The 21,203-nt window shown below is 40.6% G+C and overlaps 3 protein-coding genes across 4 annotated transcripts; 2 read left to right on the forward strand and 1 right to left on the reverse strand.

Moving 5' to 3' along the window:
• Positions 1–26: 26 nt before the first annotated feature.
• Positions 27–4,632, reverse strand: LOC306715066 (butyrophilin subfamily 1 member A1-like). Of its 2 annotated transcripts, none has more exons than XM_079185293.1 (9): positions 4,459–4,632; positions 4,211–4,276; positions 3,479–3,838; positions 3,100–3,384; positions 2,912–3,001; positions 2,789–2,824; positions 2,476–2,499; positions 2,337–2,387; positions 27–2,227 (listed from the first exon to the last, which is right to left on the reverse strand). In XM_079185293.1, the coding sequence occupies exons 1-9, from the start codon at positions 4,460–4,462 to the stop codon at positions 1,635–1,637; spliced, it is 1,509 nt and encodes a 502-aa protein (XP_079041419.1). In that variant the 5' UTR covers positions 4,463–4,632; the 3' UTR covers positions 27–1,634. The 2 variants fall into 2 exon arrangements, with proteins under 2 accessions (XP_079041419.1, XP_079041418.1); XM_079185292.1 differs by having other exon boundaries at positions 3,479–3,844.
• A 1,005-nt stretch (positions 4,633–5,637) lies between these two features.
• mfsd8 (major facilitator superfamily domain containing 8) lies at positions 5,638–11,629 on the forward strand. The gene is made up of 12 exons (XM_079185218.1): positions 5,638–6,086; positions 6,273–6,361; positions 6,825–6,868; positions 7,280–7,520; positions 7,681–7,794; positions 7,919–8,063; positions 8,246–8,301; positions 8,648–8,756; positions 8,875–9,009; positions 9,102–9,205; positions 9,750–9,967; positions 10,094–11,629. The coding sequence occupies exons 1-12, from the start codon at positions 6,028–6,030 to the stop codon at positions 10,298–10,300; spliced, it is 1,521 nt and encodes a 506-aa protein (XP_079041344.1). The 5' UTR covers positions 5,638–6,027; the 3' UTR covers positions 10,301–11,629.
• Positions 11,630–11,979: 350 nt separating this feature from the next.
• LOC306714393 (uncharacterized protein) lies at positions 11,980–19,709 on the forward strand. Its single transcript, XM_079184415.1, has 18 exons — positions 11,980–12,129; positions 12,319–12,341; positions 13,541–13,607; positions 13,704–13,873; positions 13,971–14,045; positions 14,144–14,212; positions 14,312–14,479; positions 14,978–15,145; positions 15,271–15,334; positions 15,435–15,525; positions 15,614–15,755; positions 16,238–16,342; positions 16,517–16,616; positions 16,822–17,035; positions 17,926–18,000; positions 18,116–18,218; positions 18,362–18,477; positions 19,086–19,709. Exons 1-18 carry the CDS (start codon positions 12,105–12,107, stop codon positions 19,183–19,185), a joined length of 1,875 nt encoding a protein of 624 aa, XP_079040541.1. The 5' UTR covers positions 11,980–12,104; the 3' UTR covers positions 19,186–19,709.
• Positions 19,710–21,203: the final 1,494 nt, after the last annotated feature.

A 21,203-nucleotide genomic window follows, 5' to 3' on the forward strand; every position in this document is an offset into this window, starting at 1 on the left:
ACTTGAATTTATTGTGTATCAGAATAATTTCAGAATCAATTTATGGTCTTATCCATAATGTAAATACTTCTTAATCTATGAAAAATATACAGTAGTGATGGCATAGTATTGTGTTATGGTGTATATACTGTAAATACTACCTGTACTTATTAAAGTGTATGACATTTTGCTGTGTTTTCTTAAACTGGATTGTGAAGTGAGTTTTACATTGTGGATGTAGACTGAAACAAATAACATAAATACGAGATCACAGATTGATTGAATTTTATTCAAAAAGCTGAGAGTCACAAAGAGTACACACATATTCTAAAATGATTTTACATTTTAACATCAATTATTACAGAATAAAAAGTACGTTGAACTCTATTTAGTGGTAGTGCCAGAGTTGGGTTATTGTCAGCTTTTGTATGTCAGTTTGCGGCCAGGCTCACCACTGTTAATGTGTTAATGCTACCTTATTGGATCCTTCCCAGTCCTTCCTTCTCTGCCCCCCCCCCCTCCCCTCTTATTTTAAAGACCCTATGGGGACAAAGAGGAGCAGCCAACATACAACGCCTCTTTCCAGTCTCATCCAATCCAGGTTTCGAGGTCCAGTTGACCGCTCCGTCCTGGTTCCACCAATCAACCTGACGTGCCACTGTGTCTCTCCACTCTCGCCCTCCACAGGTGATTTAAATCAGTTAACGCATCGGACACTGCTGAGTTTTAATGAAGTCAAAATACCAGCACCGGACAACCCGAGTGACCTGGGCAGCTCGAAATCATCAAGCGTGTAAATTAAATTAAAGTACCAATCCATTCGGAACTTTCTACTGTATACTGCACCCGGAGACGGATCTTGAGAATACATTTCTAAATTTCACACGGAGCCCTCAAAACAATTTAAGAAGAGAGGGTTTATGTAATTTCTTAGTCCTACTCAGAATGTAACCTGCTGTGTCCTGAATTAGCTCAAGTCCACCTACAGTTTCATAAGCAAGACCAATAAGATTATAGTTTGCACAAAGCAGCGTTTTTGAGTCTGTCTTGTGGACTCACCTCTGTTTGTAGTGTGTGTGTGTTTACTGAGTGATTACAAGACCAAAATCCCCAAAAGGCAAGAGAATATATAGTTGTGAATCACGTAAATAACTAAGTCATAAAGTGTACTTAAATTTAAAAAAAAGAAGAGTCACACAGCACAAGCAATAATAACTTCATAAATGATTGTAATTAGATTAAATGTCCGTGTATATTTACTAATAGCGTATAAATGCACAGTAGCATACGTTTTTTTTAAATCACTTAACAGACAGTGATGATGTGTTAGATGAGAAGATTGAGACCACCTTCATATCTGGAGAGTGGTATCAATCCTTTACTGACAGACCTTTCTGTTATTATTATGTCTGCATTTGGTCCAGAGTTTGAGCTAATATACCGTATACAATACGAAATTTCAGCTTTAACATGACTTGTTTAAAAATGTTGGGTGGTCACTCATTTCAGTCACTCAACAGTTTTCCCTGAACTACAGTAAGTACATAAAGTAAAACAACAATTAAACTTGGTTCCATCCATTTTTTTGTATCCTCTTTTTCCTCTTAACACATGATCCAAATACAGTGTCATGATCCAAAAACAGTTATCTGATATTAAGATTCAGTCTCTTGTGCCGTTGATTCTACAGAGTTCCCCGTGTCACGAGACTGACCCAGTTCTTCCCTCTGTAATATCTCCATAACTGCTTTGTCACCTTTACCAGGATTGAAAAATGGAAAAATGACCGTTGTGAAGTTAGCTGTTAAACTGCCAATGAGACGCTTATCTTCCACATTGTAAAAGGAAAGCTCTCCGCTGTCATAATTCAGAAACACACCGACCGTCTGGGGTCTGGAGTAGACGGGCAGTAAAACGTTTGGCTCTGTGCTAAACTGAAGGCTATCAGTTATGCCAGGGGAAGAGGACAGGAACCAGAAACCATTAGATGTAGTTGGCGAAAAATCTAACTCCGGAGGGATGACAGTTGCACTTGTAACTCCTACCCACCAGGACTTTTTGAGACCTACATTAGGATCTCTTGTTGAAACCTCCCAGTAGTGTTGTCCAGAAGAGATGCCAGGTGTTCCTTTGATAGCTGTGATACAGGTAACCTTCTGTCCATCGGGAAAGTCAACCGGGGCGTCTCTCATTCGATTATTCTTGATAGTGAGATACGGATTTTCCGTCTTATCAAGTGTGACATTTACTGAAAATTGAAAACAACATTAAGATTAAATGAGAAAAGGTCGGATTACAGAAACACTTAGCACAGTACGCACATAATTGTTAAGTAAAATAAATTGTTAAGTGGTTACCATAGTACTCGCTAGCTGCCGATAGACTTGTTGGCTGGATCACTTCTGATTCTGTAACGGTACAATAATCAGTACAGGATGCAACTTTTGTGTCACAGTGTTTTGCTTTGACTTGAATAGTGACCATGTTACTTCTTACCTTTTGGTAAAAGGGTATCACTCTCTAGGGAAGAAAATACAAAAAAAAAGTTAACCCAAAGGTTCTGTTATTTTATAGCCCCCCATGGATTTTACACATGAAGTTCAATTTTGTTGTCATGCGATGTACTACTCAGCATTTTGGAAAATGTATCCAATGTTTTAAGTGCTTTTTAAAACTTCTCTCTCGCAAGTCATTTAAAGAAGTGCTAAGCCTAAAATCTAATACTAATTTGCAGGTGTATCCATATAATACTCATATCATGAACTTTCTCTGAAATGTTGTGTAAGAGAGTGACTCTGGTTGTTCTTACCTTCAGCTCGGTCGTTATTTGATTTGGCTTTTTCAGCTGAAACATAGAACATTTTCAGGATTTCTTATAATATATATATATTTATTACATCACAAACATGTCTCCAAAAATAAAAACAATTACCTCTCCGTTTGAAGTACACTCCAAGTAACACTAACATGGCTATGAGGAGCAAAGCAAAAAGCACCCATCCAGCTGCTGAGCATCCCGATTCTAAATGAAAAGCAAGGAATGTGTCTATTTATTGTATCTGAGCGAAGAAAAAAATTGTTTGTGGTTGCACACATGCAAATAATTGTTACCCTATTTACCAGTTTGAGGCAAGTTTTCCAGGCGCACTCTTGCCTCTTTTGGCTGCTCATCAGAGATGCCTACTGAGCAAGAAACCTCAGTGGAGCTGGAGACAAGAAGCCAACTGTGGACTGACAGAAGACCAGACGAGTCTTTGCTGTACTTCAGACTTTTTGGTTCAAGAACCTGCTTTTGATCCAACCAGCGCAGATTAGGCTCTGGATACCAGCCTTCAGACTCACAGCTCATGTTCACCGTGTTATCTTCTGTCCACACTGCTGACAGGAGCGGGGGGGTTCCCAATTCTAGGAAGGAGGAGGACGATAGAAAAACATTTATTGTTAAGATGACAGGAAGATTGTAAAATTCAAACAATCCCTTGGTTTTGAATGTACTCACCTGTCACAATGAGACTGACACTTGCCCTGTCATAACCTTGTTCACTGCTGATGTAACAAGTGTAATCTCCTGCATCCTCAACTGTGGCTTTTTCTAGCTTCAGGCTCACATCACCTGCCGTCAGCCCAACAGACGCCGCATCCTTTAAGCCAAACGAGACTCGGCCCACATACGAAGGTTCCTGGGATGGATTCTCAAACTTCTTTGCCCGGTAATACATGACCGGGGAGTCGTAGTGACCACGATACCAAGATACCTCCAAACCAACTGCACTTTGTGGTGGATTGAGCCAGCATGGTAATGTGGTTGATTGGCCGCGTTGCACTCTGACAGGGGTCCTGATTAAAACCTCAAGGCTACCTGAAACTTAAATGTTAGTTACTGTAAGTCACTCTGGGTTTTGTTAATATTTAAGATAGGTGCCATTTAAGATGCATTATTGCCTCCCTTATGTCCCACCTATAAATTACTTTTATAGTGTTTAATGCAGCATGTTTATACTTGATTATAAATCGTGTTATGAGTATATATCTCCTAATTGCAAAAAAAAAGACTGAAATATAAAAGCAGTTTAAAGGTTTAGCACAAAATGTGACACTAACAAGTGAATGAATTGGAATAAACAGTGATCAGATGCATACAAAGGTAGCAATGGAGAGTCATGCATTGTAAAACACAAGGATAAGGAAAATAACATAAATAAAAATAGTGTAGCGTAGAAAAGGGACTTACCGGGGGCAGCGCCACACAATGGTGCACCAAGAGCAGCCACAAGGCACATTTGCATAATCAGTGCACCTATAAAATAGGATGAATACAAATTATGACAGGCTATCTGCATGAAAACAACCGTAACAGGAAGTCGAAAGGTATCCACACCTCTCCACAATTCACAATATGGCTTAAATCAATACAGATTTAATAACAGCCACTGAATAAAAGCAGAGGAATATTTTGCGATTGTCTATCTCGAGGCCTACCCATTGTGCAGTTGTAACTCCAGGTGGAAATATCCTTCACGCTACTCTTGGTAGAATAGAAAATTAAGAATACAAATGGAGAGGATTTGAAGTCAGTTTCGTCTTTTTCGTGAAGGTTGAATAATGGGGGGGAAAACGCGCTCCAACACGCTGCGTCCTTGTGCAGAGATTTACTTTCACTTTTCCACTTTCACTTACTACCGGAAACAGGCGGGGGGAGTGGGATGACGGTCAGCTACTCTGTAGTGAACACTTTCATTTACAGTAGATGCTCTCCTGTGAAATCCAGGGGAAAGTTTGTCGGGATTTAAATGCATGCGCAGTCTTCCACTTGTTCGTCAGAGGCTTAAGGCCTAAGTTTAACTTCTCCTGACAAAATCATTAATCGCATGAATAAATTAGTAAACACGGGTTTCAAAAGTCCGCAGTGTGAGAGGGTGGATCATCTGCCTGGTGTTGGCTATTTATTGTCCAAACAGCAACAGGCTAAGGTTACTGAACGTTTCAGAATACTTTCATACTTAAGACATAAGAACACACAAATAAAGGAGCTTAACCAACAAAACAAATGTGTGAAATTAGAGAGTTTTAGTGCAATTTGTCATTCTAACGGAGTAAAATGTGTTATGCCGTTCATTTACATTTCTTTTAATGGTAATTACGTTTTTGCACATCGTTTGACAAAAGCTAAGATAAGAACACACCGAGAGGGTAAAACCTGGCACAATATCATAAGAGGCTCTGTGCTATATGTTTGTGCTCACATGGTTGGTGGACATTTGTCAACCACGGATGTGTGAACACAGGACAGGGGTTTGTGGTTTGTGAATTCTCACGTGAGAGCTCTGCCTCGAGATCAGCAATAAGTAAACAGAAGGGACCGGATGTTACGCGATGTCGGCATCAAAATAAAGGCGTATAGTTGGGCTCTGTTTAAGAATAGACGGGTAGGTCTTGAGACTGTTCTTTATTGACATTGACAATTGTACTCGAATGATTTTTCTGAATAGCCCGTTATAAAAACATTTAAAAAAAATAGTTTGATTTAATTGCAATTCACTTTATTTTTCTAGGTTTAACCGGAAAAAGTAGTTTTGATTCAGTTTGACTGGTGGTGTGTCCAAGATTAACGTTAGTTCCGGTTAATAGGGCTTCGTTTACATTTTTTAATGGAACGGGTTTAGAACGGCTTTTTTATTTGTGTTTATAATAATAACAATATTATATTGTGTTTAAATGACAAATGTCATAAAGTCATGATCTAACACACTCCGGTACAGTAGGTGGCGGCATTCACCTGAAAAGTTAGTTTGTAGTCCGCCAATAAACTAGTTAATAAGAAGAAGCTTATGTGTGGCGTATCGTTTATACCCGTCACCGTCGGTTGGAAACCACTTAATAGTATTGTGTGGCATTAGTAGGCTAACGTAACGTTGCATGTAAGAATGTACAATGTTAGTTTGAGTTCGGAAGAGTTGTAGTTAGCGTTAGCAGTGTAGCTAGTTCCCTCACCTTCGGCTTCATGGAGACTTAGCACAAGTTCTGCGTTGTTTACATTGTTTTGCAAACATGGCTCAATTTATTGACTCTGACGAGACAACTCCATTGCTCAGGGATGATTCAAACAGGTGAGTGCAGAGTTCAATGGCCCTTGACTAGACTCCTTAGCCAGTAGCCACTGTTACCTCAGGTAAGTGAAAGGGAGCTTTAGTGCATTGTTTACAAAACAGACTGCAGAAGCGCTAGTATTACCAGGTAAATTGTTTCCGTGTTGACTCTAAATCACACGTGCTGTTTTTTCCTCTTGTGTACAGTGATGACTCTCAGCCTCGGGATGAAGATTACAAGAGTCGGTGGAGGTCTATCCGAGTTATGTACTTCACCATGTTTCTCAGCAGTGTAGGTGAGCATGCCCACGACGTTAGAAGTAGAAAGCCCATTGCAGAGACACTACACTCGGGGGTTCAGTAATTTGTATGGGAAAAGGGCCTCCTCCATGCACAGGTGGGGGGAAATTATAACGGAAATTGTCCTGTTACTGCCCTCTTGATGGAGAGACTGAATCAGTAGTGCTCAGTTATTGTCATTCCGTAGCACACGATTCCAAAACAAAATGAAATTGTAGCCCAGTCCATTTGTGCTCCACAAGAAAAACAAAACAAAAACAGTAGTGCGTTTTTATGAATTCACATCAAGAGTAATGTAAACTGCAGCAACAAAAACACTTGTGGACACGTACTGTCGCTATGAATATGATGCATCTCTATGTTTGCCTGGCTTGTGTTTAGTGTGATATGATTCATAACACAATGTTTAGGCTCTTTGACAAGGGGGGGGAATCATCTAAGTTTCATGTGCTCTTTCAGGTTTCACTCTTGTCATCACATCACTGTGGCCCTATTTACAAAAGGTATGTACTGTGTGGTTTACCATTTTCTTTGTAAAAGACTGTTGACCGGTTCTGCTGACGTCATTAATACAAATGAAGACACTTTGTTTTTTTCCATTCGAAGGCAAGTCTCTGCAGCGTAAAGAGGAAGTGAAAGAAGCTACAAAGAACATTTTGGGGGTCTTGGTTTTAGATTAGGGTTAAGTACTGCACTCGACCTGTGCGGTAGTGAAACTTTGTAGAAAGCAAATCTAAATACTAGGTCACATTCTAGTTATGAGTCAAACCTAACTGCATGCATCAATAATGGGACTCTCAAATTTGACTATCTCATCTGTTTGCACTGTCGCACTGTCCTCAAACTGTCGTACTGCAGGGTATTCTGTAGAACGTGCTCATGATTGCACATGTTTTGGGTCATGTTTCTTACAGATCGATGATAGTACCAATGCCACCTTCTTGGGATGGGTGGTGGCAGCCTACAGTCTCGGGCAGATGTTAGCCTCACCCATTTTTGGCCTTTGGTCCAACTACCGGCCACACAGGGAACCACTGGTGTGTTCCATCATCATCAACCTGTCCGCCAATATCTACTACGCCTACGCATACCTGCCCAGAACCAATAACAAGTTCCATGTGCTCATTTCCAGAGCCTTCGTGGGCTTTGGAGCAGGTAATTTGTGAAGGCCTGTAAATAACTATCCTTCTCATTTAATGCCATGGATTTGCTCATAAACTGGACATATGGCTCCGCTCTGCCATATAATATTGTCATCCGTGTCACAAAACTAACTTGCTAACATTCGCTTTGGTCTTTTTTTTTTTTATGTCAGGTAATGTTGCTGTGGTGAGGTCCTATGTTGCTGGAGCTACTTCACTGGAGGAGAGGACCGGTGCCATGGCAAACATGAGTGCCTGTCAGGCTCTGGGTTTCATCCTGGGACCAGGTAAAGATGGCTGTATTTTGTTCGTATTACGTAAACCATGCCAGCCTAGTGAATGATGGGGGGGGGGGGGGGGGGACGACAAGCAAATCTTTGGTTTGTATGTTTTAACACTTGCATATGTCAGCTCTGCAGGCCTGCCTGTCATTCATCGGTGAGCATGGTGTCACGGTAGAGGCTATAGACCTGCAGCTCAACATGTACACTGCTCCTGCTTTACTAGCCACCGTTTTCTGCTTCATCAACATCCTGCTGGTTGTTTTGGTGCTGAGGTGAGGATTTCAATGCATATATACAGTATATTGTTATCCTTGTTTTTCTGTAGACTTTGGAATTTGAGCACATCAACGATCCACATACTCTTTAATCCATTTAGCTACGCTTTTGTCAGTTTATTGTACAGTATGGAGTTATTTTAGAGTGGCTAAGATGTCTGTTGGATTCTTGTCAACAGAGCTCACCGTGTTGATGAGTGTGGACGTATTCGAGCCATCAACCACACATCGGAAGGTATTTATTGTCTTTTTTAAATCTCAAATTTTGATTAATGTGGTGATATAGAGTGCAGCAGAGGCCCAGTTAAGAGATCTATAGAAGTGATAATAAGTTTAGTGGACAATGTTTGACATTACCAGAAAAGAAAGCATGTCACAAGGCAGCCCTAGTCCAGGCCTGTTCTATTAGTACCGCTGAGAAATGTGTAATATACTGTGTGTGTGTGTGTGTGTATGTGTGTGTATATATATATATATATATATTATAAGATAATACATTTCCTGCTAAATGTGTAGTTGTGGTTGCAGGATATTGGTCTTTGCTATTTCATGCTTGTGTTATCTTCTCCCCTTTCCTGTAGATGGAGATGACGTTAGTGAAGAGACTGAGGCGACCATTGATCAGATCGCAGTCCTGACTTCCAACGTTCTCTTCTTCGTCGTCATGTTCATCTTTGCTGTCTATGAGACGTATGTATTCCATTACAGTCCACTGAGGCAGACAAGTTAGAATACAACAAAGATGCGTATTGCTACTTTTCGCCTGCCTCTTTATACTCGGTTGTATAACGTTTTTATAATTTTTCAGGATTGCCACCCCTTTCTCCATGGACATGTTCGCTTGGACAAGGAAAGAAGCTGTGTTGTACAATGGCATCATCATCTGCTGCATTGGATTACAATCCGTATTGGTGTTTCTAGCTGTAAAAGTGGCATCTCAAAGGTACCCTTCTTCATACACGTATGGATTAGATCAAAATATATTTCAGCGTCAAACTTTCTCCTCGATTAACCAAATTCATTATTTTCTTTCAGGGTCGGGGATCGTCCTGTGTTTCTAGCAGGCTTGGCCATTATATTCTGTGGTTTCTTTATTCTGCTTCCATGGGGGAATCATTACCCGAAAATCCAGTGGGCAGGTATGCACTGTTCAGTTTCCTCTGTTGAGTAATTAATTGCTGCAGAATGATTTGCCTTTTGGCTCGGTTTGCTGATTAAAATGATGCTCTTTGGCCTCTCTGCTTTGAGTGTGGGGACATTAGTATATTGGTGTTTAGTGTTGCCAATTCTTGGGGCTGCAAGAATACAGCCGAGAGTTACACTGGATGACTTGGAAATGCCCACCGGGCTGCATGGGTGCTGTGGTGGCTTGCACTGTCGCCTCACAGCAAGTGAGGGTTCGATTCCCGGGCTAGACGGGCCTTCCGTGGGGCGTTAGCACGTTCTCCCCGTGGGTTCACTCCGGGTTCTCGGGCTTCCTCCCACAGTCCAAAGACATGCAGCTTAGGTAAATTGATGACTCTAAATTGCTCGTAGGTGTGGATATGAGTGTGAATGGTTCTCTCTCTCTCGGTATGTGTCATCAATCCCCCCGCAACCCTGAACAGGATAAGCGGCTGAAGAACGATAATGGACTCAGTCTGGCTGAGAGTTCATGTTCTGTTTTTTCTTTTCTAAATACAGACCTCAAAAACAACTCTTTGGTCAGTCAGATGTCTAAAGCCTCCAACAACTCTATAGAGCCAACAGGCTGCCCATATGAACAGACCTGGTGCCAGTACACCCCTGCCGTCCATCTGGCCCAGTACATCTCGTCTAACATCCTCATCGGGGTGGGATACCCAGCCTGCAACGTGATGTCATACACACTGTATTCCAAAATCCTAGGACCCAAACCTCAGGTAAGAGGACTGTGTTGCTTTAACAAGTTGAAATGATTTGAAACCGCTTTGAATGTGCCCATACATTTCTCTATATTCTACATCTTTTGAGAACCCAGAGTGTGGATGTTTTCTGTTTGTGTGCAGGGTATGTACATGGGCTGGTTGACAGCCTCGGGGAGTGGGGCGCGGACGGTGGCCCCAGTCTTTGTCTCCCAGGCCTATACCATCCTGGGACCCCGCTGGGCCTTCGGCCTCATCTGTGGCATGGTGGTAGGGGCCATCATCCTCCTCAGCTCTGTCTACCCCCGACTCGTCACCTTTTCTGTACGCCATGGAAGAACTATACAATAAAGTGAAGATTCACACTGGGACAGCCTGATTTGCCTGATATCAGACAGAACTGTTGACTTGTTACGGTCTGTATCCATCTTCAGACTGACATTGCCTCCACTCTAATGAATTTCCATCAGGGTTGAGGGGTTTGATTTTCTCCGACCAGAGACCAACTATTCAGAGATGTTGGGGTATTTGTCACATATAGACCAGGCATCTATTCTGGAAGGATTTGTGTTAAGTTTTTCGATTACATGTAATAGCTAAAGAGGTGGCAGTTGGAGCCTAACGTTGCAGTTATGGACACAAATGAGGAAGGCTCAAGAAGAGTAGAGGATCGGGGCCGTGATACGCCAACAAAGGTGCCACGGAAAATGAAGCTGTGCCAAAATCTCAACCTCGTAGCAGGACGTTGTACATCAGCGCAGAGTGCTGTTCGGTACTTTTAACTGATTTTAGAACAGCCTACAGACGCATCGATGTTGTCTGTAGCGGTCTCCATTGTCGTTAGTATTACGACCCGGTTCCAGCGTACAACTGACAGTGCTTAACAATAACGCTAGGCCTGCACCTGGCACTGATCGTTATTCTCCCTGTGCGCTTATTGGTCGATTACGTTTCAATCGAAAAAGCGCTTTTCCATGTCGCGATGCCAGACGAATCAGTCGACTGGAACTTGGAGTGGGTGGATGCAAAGGTCTCTAGATCCAGGCAAGTCACTGATGCCGGATTAGTGTTATTCTCAAAAACTTCAAACCAAAATTCAGGTTATAATAAAGGCTCTTTGTTGCTGTTCCTTACATTAACATGTGGCAACTGAGAAGCCTTTGAGAGTTCGTGACTTGGTGTTGACCTTTAAACCATAAGGCCAGGTTACTTCGCACCACTCGACCAAAGATGGTTGCTTTGCAAGTTACAGTAAACAGGAGCTAGAACTACAGCTGCCCTTTCACTGGTTGTGAGAGAAGAAGCCATGTGATGCCTTTTCATAATCCTTTATGGCATTGCCTTGTATGAGGTGGGTCCATGATGTCAAAGCAATAGTAGTTATGTAATTGCATCATTGGTCTCAGACATAAATTGGTTAACATTTTTAATACCAGGACTAGTTTAGCAAAAGGTTCTCAGAATGTCTTTGAATTCTATTTTAATATTAAAGATGAAAATGTAAAGGCATGTGGGCCGTGCATAGGAGCAGCAACCATGACCTAATCAAGGGTACTTTACAATATATGCTATTGAATTGTTTGTTTTAATTTTCATCAAAAGAAAATGTGCTCACTACTGAAATATGTTTGACTAATTGTGTGACATTCCTTGTACTGTATGTATTAAAGATCTTTAAAATTGTAATTGGGAGATGTCAATTTTACTGTTGAATGATTGTTGTGCAAGAAATGTAGAGAGAAACAAATGTTACACCAGCACGAGAGACATGCAAAAGGTAAGAAAACCATTGAAGCGCTATTCACGTTAATTAAATAATATTTAAATATATATAGTCTGTGTAAAATATATTAGTCTAGTGGCTTGATGGAGTCATACCAATTTAGAAGTAATGTAATAGAATAGTATTACTGCTTTATGAGCACGGGTCCGATAGGGGGCAGCAAAGGTGCTTCGCTGGTCTGTGGTGTCACAGTGCGCATGCGTACAGAAAGTTCCGTCCGCCCACGTGATTAAGGCAGAAGCTGGTCGAGAGCGCGCAAACAACATGCACGCTGCAAAAGTTACAGGCTGCTTACGTTACCGTTAAATGAATGCAACTTTGTGTGCAATTAACTTGCGTATGAGGCTTTGGGAAAAGCATGCGTGACTAAACATGGATATATATAGAGACGAGAGTGGTAAGAACATGCCTATTAGCCTCTGTAAAAAGTTTGTGGCTAGTTTAGCTAACATACTAGCTTGATTGTCACAGCAGGAAGAGAGCTACCGCTATCTACTGATACATCACCGAATAACCCTGTTGGTTGTGTTGTACACTTATACTACATATAATTACATTGTTTGCTTGTCTTCCTCTTCTTCTTCAGAGTTTACTGATGTCCGAATGGTCGTAAGTATATGTTTTAAACTTTCTTTAGCTGCTGGGCACACAGATCAAAGGCAACAGCACGTTAGCTCCCGTATGTTGGCTCTTGGTATGTGGGTCAGCGCACATGGGTATGCTATTACTTAAAGCCTGGGGAACGGTCCCAAATGTTAACCGTCGTCCATCTTGTATTTTGAAGCGAGTAATGAATTCCCCAGACCAAACTTTGACCTGTTTTACTGCACTCCACGGTGCGCATATTTACTTCCTGTTTATATATTCTTCAACAAAAGTGCGTAGCTAACGTTAGTTCCCATACAAAACAATAAGCCAAACGAGCTGTGAGTAAGCATTGATAAGTAACAAATACACCCGACACTCGGGTTCGTTTGAATGGGTCTGATATATTTAAAACCTGAAGTTAAAGTGCTCATAAGCATCCAGTTGTTTACATTGAATTACGATACTGGCGTTGATATTTCTTCCAGGCATTTTTTGAACTAGCAACTGTCATTGTTAAATTTAAGTAGCATACATATTCAGTATGTGTATAAATATATATTCCATGTACAATTGCCAAAATCGTGCCCTGTGTTGAATGCTACATTGTTTTCATTAGTGTCATAATCTCTTTAATTTAATTATCATTACCTCTACAGTCTGCTTGTGGCCTACATGTGTTTCCTCTTTGCATCACAGGAGAGCACCAGACACAAACATCAAAATGCTACAAGTCAATGTTAAGAGTAGTCGGACGTCTTTTAGGTGGATTGCGTCGCCTCACATATGATTAGATAAAGAAGTGCAAACATTTGCCTCTCTTTGTTTACATTGCTTTTGTCTCATGATGTAGCTGTGTGTTTTCCCCACATGTGCCCAAACGCTACCGTTGGTGACGTGCACTGCTTAGTTAACGGCTCTCCTACAGAATATTTCACCAAATTAGACGAGTGCACGGATATTAGCTTGTTGGGGTTGATTCAGTGAGTCATCTTCTCGAGGGTAAATGAAAGTGAAACTTTAGGAAGCTGTGCTTTTTAGTGTTAACTCACTGCAGCTCCGGTTCACATTCAGTCCTGGCATTGGACAGCCCTGAGAACACACCTACCTTTCTTTTGTTTAGAGAACAATGGGGCCTAAGTTAAGGACAATGTTTCAAGGCTGACGGTACTGAGCTAATTGTGTGTGGAACTGACGATCGCGTTTCTCTTTCTCCTCTCTAGCAAAGGGTCATGGATTTGTTTGAGTGTCGTCCTGGTTTTCAAAAGATAGTGAGACTTGGCCTTGTTGGTAAGAATATGTCACATTACACATCTGCTGCACACACACACACACACACACATACATACGTTTTCAGTGTTTTATTAGTGAACTTATCTTTCCTAGCGGGTATGAAATGCGATGATGAGGATGGAACTGACAACAGTAGTGATAGAGGATTAAGTGGGAGCCATACAAGGTCGTCCGCCTCTGTTTACCCACTTCCACTGCATTACTACGCTTCATCACGTGAAGTTCCTTGCCCGCACTCTGTAAAAGTTGAAGCAAAGGAGAGTGTAAGTTCACTTTTGTTTTGCCTCTCTTGTCAAATAGATGGTTTTGTTATGATGTGAAGTGGTTGAAATCTATAATGTTTTTTTGCAACTCTTGTAGGACTCTGAAAGAAAAGCCAGATTATTAGTAAAAAAAGTGAAGGAAAAGGCTGAGAAGAAGCGAATTAAGAAAATGGTAAATTCCACAATCTCTAATATGAGTTTCACAGCGATGAGTTAATTCCAGATTGTGTTGATTAAACTTTTTTCATTGTGTTTATTCTCGTCCTACAGAAACGAAAGGAGAGAAAACGACTTGGGAAGTTGGAGAAGGAAAAACAGAACCCTATAAAAAGTGAAGAGGTAACGCTCAATGTGTGCAACGTCTTTATTACAAATGCGAGCCTCCAACACATCTTCATCAAGCTGCGAGCTTTAACTTTTCTTTCTTCTGATTCACAGCAATCTAAAACGGAGGGCAGCCAACCAGTTAATGATGAATCCAAAATCAATACCATATCTAGTGATAAACAGTGTGCCTCAGCAAAAGATACAGACAGCAGTGACAGTAGTGACGACGAATCCAGTGATGAAGATAGCGACACCAGGAATGACTCGGGCGACTCTGAGGTACCGATTCTAATTCAGTCCTCTCATTTAAAAAGTGTCAAAGAAAATCTGGATTTGATGAGTTATTTACCCCAAACTTCTTGTGTGGTACATTGGTGTCTAGTTTTGTTTGGATTGAAATGATTTGCATTATGCTTAGAAGGGTCAACACAGAGCTACAATACTTTACTAACTAGTTACCGTTAGGGCTGGAAGATATGGCCGAAATCTTCTTTCACAATAGATGTAATTTCAAATCTCTAACGATATAACATGTTCTCTGGTACTTTGATAAATATACAGTCTATATGAAATACATCTCAATCAATTTCATTTGATTCAGAACTTCAGTCCAAATCTTCAGCCTAGCCTATATTTATCCAATGAAGGGGACAACACTGTAATATGAATGAAATGCATTTTAAAGGACATATAATCTGCACTTTGCGTTTCCCATCCCTAAAACGCTCTCGGTCTGATCGGGGCCTAAATGTGTGTCTGTTCTTTATTCTTTTTAAGGAACTGGACATGACCAGCACTTTTGTGAGTAAAGCTGCTCTTATAGCCAGGCGTAAGCTGGATCAGAAGCCCAAGCCTGAGATGAGGGAGAAAAAAAAGACTCCCGTCAAAGAAGAACCTAAAATTGTCCCCGACAAACCTGATGAAGACCCGGATGTTGAAAAGAAGGTGAGGTTTATGTCAGATTATCAACAGAGATGACGCATGATAAACACTATTCCTACGACAACAGATTTTACTGAATTATTTGGGGTAAGTTTGATCATCTAATTTCTCTCTTACTGTCCGAACAGGATTCTGCCATCCGTAGCAGCCCCACTTTTGAAGATAATGTAAAAATAAGTACTGATCTTGCTGGTAAGTTTTATCCATCTCATTTTCAAACTCTGCTATTAAATATTTTGTCAACAAGACTTTTATTTTTTTTTAACTGACATTTTTCTTTCTTTTTCTATAGTTATTGGAAATAAGTTTGCAAGTGCTGGAGACTATAATATGGCTGTGAAATACTTCACCGATGCAATTAAGTACAACCCTACAGAGTTTAAGTAAGAGCGTGTCCCTTTACTTCATCTAAAGTACATTTACACCAACACTGGCTTTTATTAAAGGCCCTAACTGTTATTTCTGCCGCAGGTTGTTTGGCAATCGTTCCTTCTGTTTTGAAAAGTTGCAAGAATATGAGAAGGCGCTGACTGATGCCGAGTTGTCTCTGAGCATGTGGCCAGGCTGGGTTAAAGGCCTGTTTAGGAGGGGCAGAGCTTTGGCAGGTCTAAAGGTAAACGCTGTCCCATATGTGCCCTGTTATAAATGTCATGTTGAGTCACTGTTGCGTGGGACGACAAACTAATCTAAATGTGTCCAGCACGCGGACTCCTTTGTTCCAACATCACACAATAGAATTTTGTATTAATTATATCCCATGAGCCACTGTTTAGTGTTGCTTTCTCCCTTCTATATCCATGGGTTATGTATCTACATGTTGGAGTCCCTTAATGTGGTTCACATCTCAGCAATTTAGGTTGGAATGACTTATCAATTTGGCCTTGTTGCAACAACACTGATTTCATTCAAAATGTCAGTGAGCTGTGCAGGGTCACATTATCTGCTCAAACTTGTTTTGACTAGCTGTTGCTTTAACTGATGACTAATAACTGGGCGGATTTCTCCAGCAGGATGACATTCAATGAGTTTGAGCTTTGATTTAGTCCTCGGGGTTAGCAGGCGGTGGAAGCTCATCGTTTGTTCTTCTTCTTCCAGAGGTACGAGGAGGCTGGCCAGGCCTTCAGGGAGGTTCTCAAACTGGACAGTTCATATGCAGAGGCTGCCCAGGAACTGATGCGGGTGCAGATAACACAACTAATGGTGTGTAGTCCCTCATTTTTTTTCCCCAGATATGTTTATTAGTGTGTATTCGAGAAGTCCCCACACTAAAAAGCAACGCGAGAGTTTAACCAGTTGTGGTCCTGTCTTAAAGGGAAATGGAGAGATAATGATTCACTGAAGGGGTTTAAACTGGACTTCTGTGTTCTGTTTCAGGAGTATGGTTTCACTCGGGAGCAGAGCTCAAATGCTTTAATTATTCATGGGACGGTACAAAAGGCACTAGAGGTGCTGTCCAAACTAAACCACCGGCCTGGTGAGTGTGATTTCACATCTATATACTGCCATGCATCAGAGGAAATACAAACATCGCTGTAGCTCACCTGTTTAGAGTTCACTTCCTAAACTCGTACTGCAGCTTGAGAGTACACAAGCTACAATATGAGTAGCGTACTTGAAAGTATATGTATATCTGTTTGTACACTACCATTTTTTTTTAAATATTGTGTCTTTGTTGGTAGGATCTATTCATTCAAATGGCACCGTCCAACCGGCTCAAGTAGCAAATGGCACCGGAGTCTCGCCAGTCCTTTCAGCCAACACAATCCCTGCTCCTCAGTCCCATGATGCACCAAAACCAGCATTCCAGAACAAACCTTTAGGCCCAGTTCAGAACATGTCGAATGTCCAGAGTCAACCCATGAAGACCAACAACAAAGCCATACACCCACCGCAGTGAGTACAGATTCAGTCACACGGCAACGTCTTTATTATGAATTATTCAAATGTATTAACACAACTGCTGTAATGTGGTTATTCAGTGGCATTCTGTTTAATTGTTTTTTTTTAAAAATATGATCACATCTTACACTTTGTGGGTTAGGGTCAATTCTAAGGAAGCATGGATCACTGTCCACTCCTTTAAAAGAAGCCATAGTCATCTCTGAGATGTTATTGATGTCACTCTTCTGTCAACTGTTAGATCAGTGTGACTGACGACAAAATATTTAATAAACTTGGAATTTGTTTTTGTTTAGTAAGTTATGGAAATTGAGCGACATTCCTGTAAACTGTGACTAGTTACAGCATTAAGCAGGACTGTCGTGACTAGCTCGCTCTTGCTTTCTTTTAGTTAATCTGTTAATTAATGCAAACTATCTTGCCCGTGGAGTCTTAATGAATCTGATATTTTAGTTAAGTTGCATGTTGTAAAATAAATTGGCACCAAGCCCGATTTAATTTTCTGCCCAGCCCAAGTGGCACCTCTGTACTGCCTTAATATTCACTATATAACAACTGAAGGTACTTACTGGCAAATGAGCTTTATCAAGGTTTCCTCTATGTGAAGGGTAAAATGTTGGCTGTTTGTTACTGGAGGATGATTAATGATGTGGAGCAGGAACGAGCTGTGTCCTCTGGCAACTCATCTCCACTTCAAACACTTCGAACTTTAACACGCAGATCAAAGCATAATGGATACCGAATACTGTCCAGTATGAATGCTCAGTTCTTGTTACGTCCTCTACAGACTGTACACTTATTAGACTTTGTTATGAAGATGGTGTTTTTCCTCTGCATACTGGGTTGTTTCACATGTTCTTATAGACTCACTTTTCTTTCAACAGGGAGCTGTTTCCAGTTTGGGTGGGGAACTTGGTTTACCCAGTAACCGAGTCTGTGATCGCCAACATGTTTAGCAAGTAAGAGAGCATTGGGTTCATTTCTGTGAGACACTAAAGCAGATTTTTTTTTTCCACAGCTTAACCTTTGTAGTCAGATACATGAGTTGCATAGTAATGTGGTCTTCTCTTGCAGGGTTGGGGCTGTTAGTAGTGTGAAGGTTCTGACTTACAAACGATGTGCCTTCGTTAACTTTACAAAACAAGAGCATTGTGATGACGCAATCAGACGCTTCCATGTAAGTACACTTGGAACTCTTAGATTGCATACTTTATTTGCGCCTCATGGATATTGTTATTGGGTGGCAGACAGGATTTCCTCCGGCCTGCTGATATTCACTCCTCTAAAACAGCTTTTTGTGATCTTTGTTCACTTCTGCAGGGGTGCGATCTGAACGGCATGAAGATTGCAGTGAGGTATCCAGATAGGATTCCTCAAGGTTTGGGGATTTCCAGATCTGCCATCAAAGCCGTGGACCTGCAAGATGAGAATACGAGGTTGGTGCTTTCTTCTCTGGTGTTCGATAAGAGTCTCTGCAAGAAGAAGACACGGTTAGCTTAGCAGGAATAATGGAAACTGCTGGCCTTGCATTCTCGAAGAATAACATGTTATCTGTTCAGAGTTCTTCTGATGGTTGCCTTGCTACTGTTAATCTGTAATTGTTTCAAATGGATTATAAACTAAAAGTGGTTAGTAGTAAGCATATTTTTCTCTAAATTAAGCTGTTTCTATCGACTAAGCGTAACAGAATAATTCACTTTCTGTGCTGTGAACCCAGTTTATTAGATACAGTCTAACTTTCATGAAGGTTTGTGTTACATTTTTGTGGTGCTGGTGAGTTGTACTGCTTTATACCGTACAACGCGACATGCTTTCCATTAGAGCGATGAGATTAGGCTCCATGTAAAGACAGCGCCACACCCTGCAAAATTAAAAAGTGAACATATAACTCTCATAGGACTAGTTTGGAGCAAATAACCGTTTCAAAGTGGTTTGTTTGTTAAACCGACCAATCGCCGTATTCGATTTGAGGTTCTGAAATCATGATGAACTGGACGGATGCTGTCGTTTTCATAAGCTCTTTGTTCTCATCCATTGGTTACAGGCAGAGCGAGTACAGTGAAGCGTGGAATGCAGTTGGAAGCAGAAGACCGTTCCGCTCTTACAGAGCAGTCCCAGACTACAGAGGCGACTACAACTACTGAAGAGAGAGGCGCCTGTAAACCGGTCCGACTGGCCGTCTCAATAAAAGCAGTACAAGTTTATCACTAGTATCTACAGGCTTGTAAGGCTTTGCAAACCATTTTAGTATTATCAGACAAGAGAAATTAAAGTTTATTTGGTAGAAGTTTGTTTAGTTTTTTTTAAATAAATGTATTAGTCACTGAAAATGACCAACTTTAAAGAAATTATAGTTTTATACTTTGACTAAAAAAGTATATTATGTGAGCTGATGATTCCAAATGCTTCTTTATGCCAAAATTGATACATTTTAAGTCATCTTACAGTATATCACAGCTGGTGGTGAAGTGTTCAAAATATTTGTCTGAGATTTTTAAATTATGGTATTACACTTTTAAAATGATTTAAGCTTAGCAAGACATTTGATATACACACGTGCAGGAATCAGAGCCTCACATTACGTTTATCTAAATGATCTATAATCAGAATCACTTTAATACATTTACTGTTTATTTTACAGTTCAATCAATTAAAGCTTCTCTTACAATCAGTTGTCCTGTCTTTACTTAAATATGGTCTTTAACCCAGAATATTATTTGTTACGCTGATATTTTAACATACATACTGAACAATAGCAGATAGCTGGAAATATTTGCAAATAAATTCTGGCAAACTGAGCTGGGGACGTCTGTCCAGGTAGTAATGCCGCTGATTGAATTCTCAGGCCATAGGTGGCAGCACAAGCTAAGTATTTGAGTGAAGATTCAACTTGGAGCCGTCCAAATCTATTGCTGTGAGAAATTCCTAGATGAGGGAAACTTTCTGATGGATTATTTAGATAAACATATTACCGCACATGGCTAGTGACTAGTAGTGATTAATACTATACCCTATAGGTTTCTGTGCTAATTCTATTTCCTTGCAGCAAGAATAAACTGCATTCAAGAAAATGACTGTGGATTGAGTGATGTCACACAAGACTGGCATCCTGACAATATGGCTACACCATGAAAAGATAACAATCCTCAATTATTTGTTTTTAAACCAAATAAACATACAGAAATGTTCGCAATGCATTTTAAACAGAAATGTTAATTTCTGACCCTATACACTGAACCTGCCACAAATTACTCATTTTAACCAGATGAACCTAAACTGACAGCGTGCAAGTCCTTCGGCTAAAATACAAATTTGAATCATTCTGCAGCATTAACGTTCAGTCAGATAGCATAACTCTTGGTCAGAGGTTCTTTATTTTTTCGACATGCTATACTATGACTATTGAATGACTTCAATATTACTTTTATCAAACAATTTTTTCCATTACATGTTATACTAAGACTTTTTAATGACTTAAAATACTTTCTATATGACATTTCATGGCATGATTTAATATTTTTTTTTAAACTTTTATGAATTATTTTTTTGATTTGTATATCACATATAATTTAATACTTTCTTTACATACTATACTTTTACTTTTTTCAGTATGACTTTGACATGCTATACTATCTTTTATAACATACTATACTGACTTTATGAAATTGACACACTAAACTATGTTTTCACATGTTTTAGAGCATACTGTATATGTGTTGAATTAGTTTTGCGTAGTAATCTTGTTTACCTCTCATACAATGACTGTATGAGAGCTTGAAAGAGACTGCTCCACATCAGTTCTATGACGCAAGTTTGACCTTATAACCTATTAATAACCTATAGAAGGTATGCTCATTGACATCGCCATATGCAGAAGTCACCAAAGCTATTGTTAGGATGCCATCATGGCTCTTACCCAACAAGCCCGTCTCTGCCGCAGGGCGATGATGGAGGATGAGGAAGTGGAGTGGAGCGAGGCTTTGCACCCCAGCAGGCCTGCTGACACATGCCTGCCTCCCTCGCTCTCCGCTGCAGTGCCAAGGTCAGCCAGCCTCTCGAGTCAAACTCCACATTGGAGCGCTGTCTCAGAGGGAAGCGAGAGTTACTAGCGGGTAATTAAATGATCACACTTTCTTTGAATTTCGCAAGTGGACTTCAAAAC

The sequence above is a fragment of the Pholis gunnellus genome (assembly GCF_910591455.1).
Source record: "Pholis gunnellus genome assembly, chromosome: 23".
NCBI lineage: Eukaryota > Metazoa > Chordata > Actinopteri > Perciformes > Pholidae > Pholis > Pholis gunnellus.

Excerpts from the sequence above, each read along its gene's own strand:
- LOC306715066 (XM_079185292.1), bottom strand. Across the intron at positions 2,825-2,911 it reads AGTGTACTTCAAACGGAGAG|CTGAAAAAGCCAAATCAAAT; the intron begins GTAATTGTTTTT and ends TCTATGTTTCAG. Across the intron at positions 2,500-2,788 it reads AAATAACGACCGAGCTGAAG|AGAGTGATACCCTTTTACCA; the intron begins GTAAGAACAACC and ends TTTCTTCCCTAG.
- mfsd8 (XM_079185218.1), top strand. The coding sequence starts at position 6,028 with ATGGCTCAATTTATTGACTCTGACGAGACAACTCCATTGCTCAGGGAT. Across the intron at positions 8,302-8,647 it reads CATCAACCACACATCGGAAG|ATGGAGATGACGTTAGTGAA; the intron begins GTATTTATTGTC and ends CCTTTCCTGTAG. Across the intron at positions 9,968-10,093 it reads TCCTAGGACCCAAACCTCAG|GGTATGTACATGGGCTGGTT; the intron begins GTAAGAGGACTG and ends GTTTGTGTGCAG.
- LOC306714393 (XM_079184415.1), top strand. The coding sequence starts at position 12,105 with ATGGATATATATAGAGACGAGAGTG. Across the intron at positions 14,480-14,977 it reads ATGACTCGGGCGACTCTGAG|GAACTGGACATGACCAGCAC; the intron begins GTACCGATTCTA and ends ATTCTTTTTAAG. Across the intron at positions 15,756-16,237 it reads GAGCTTTGGCAGGTCTAAAG|AGGTACGAGGAGGCTGGCCA; the intron begins GTAAACGCTGTC and ends TTCTTCTTCCAG.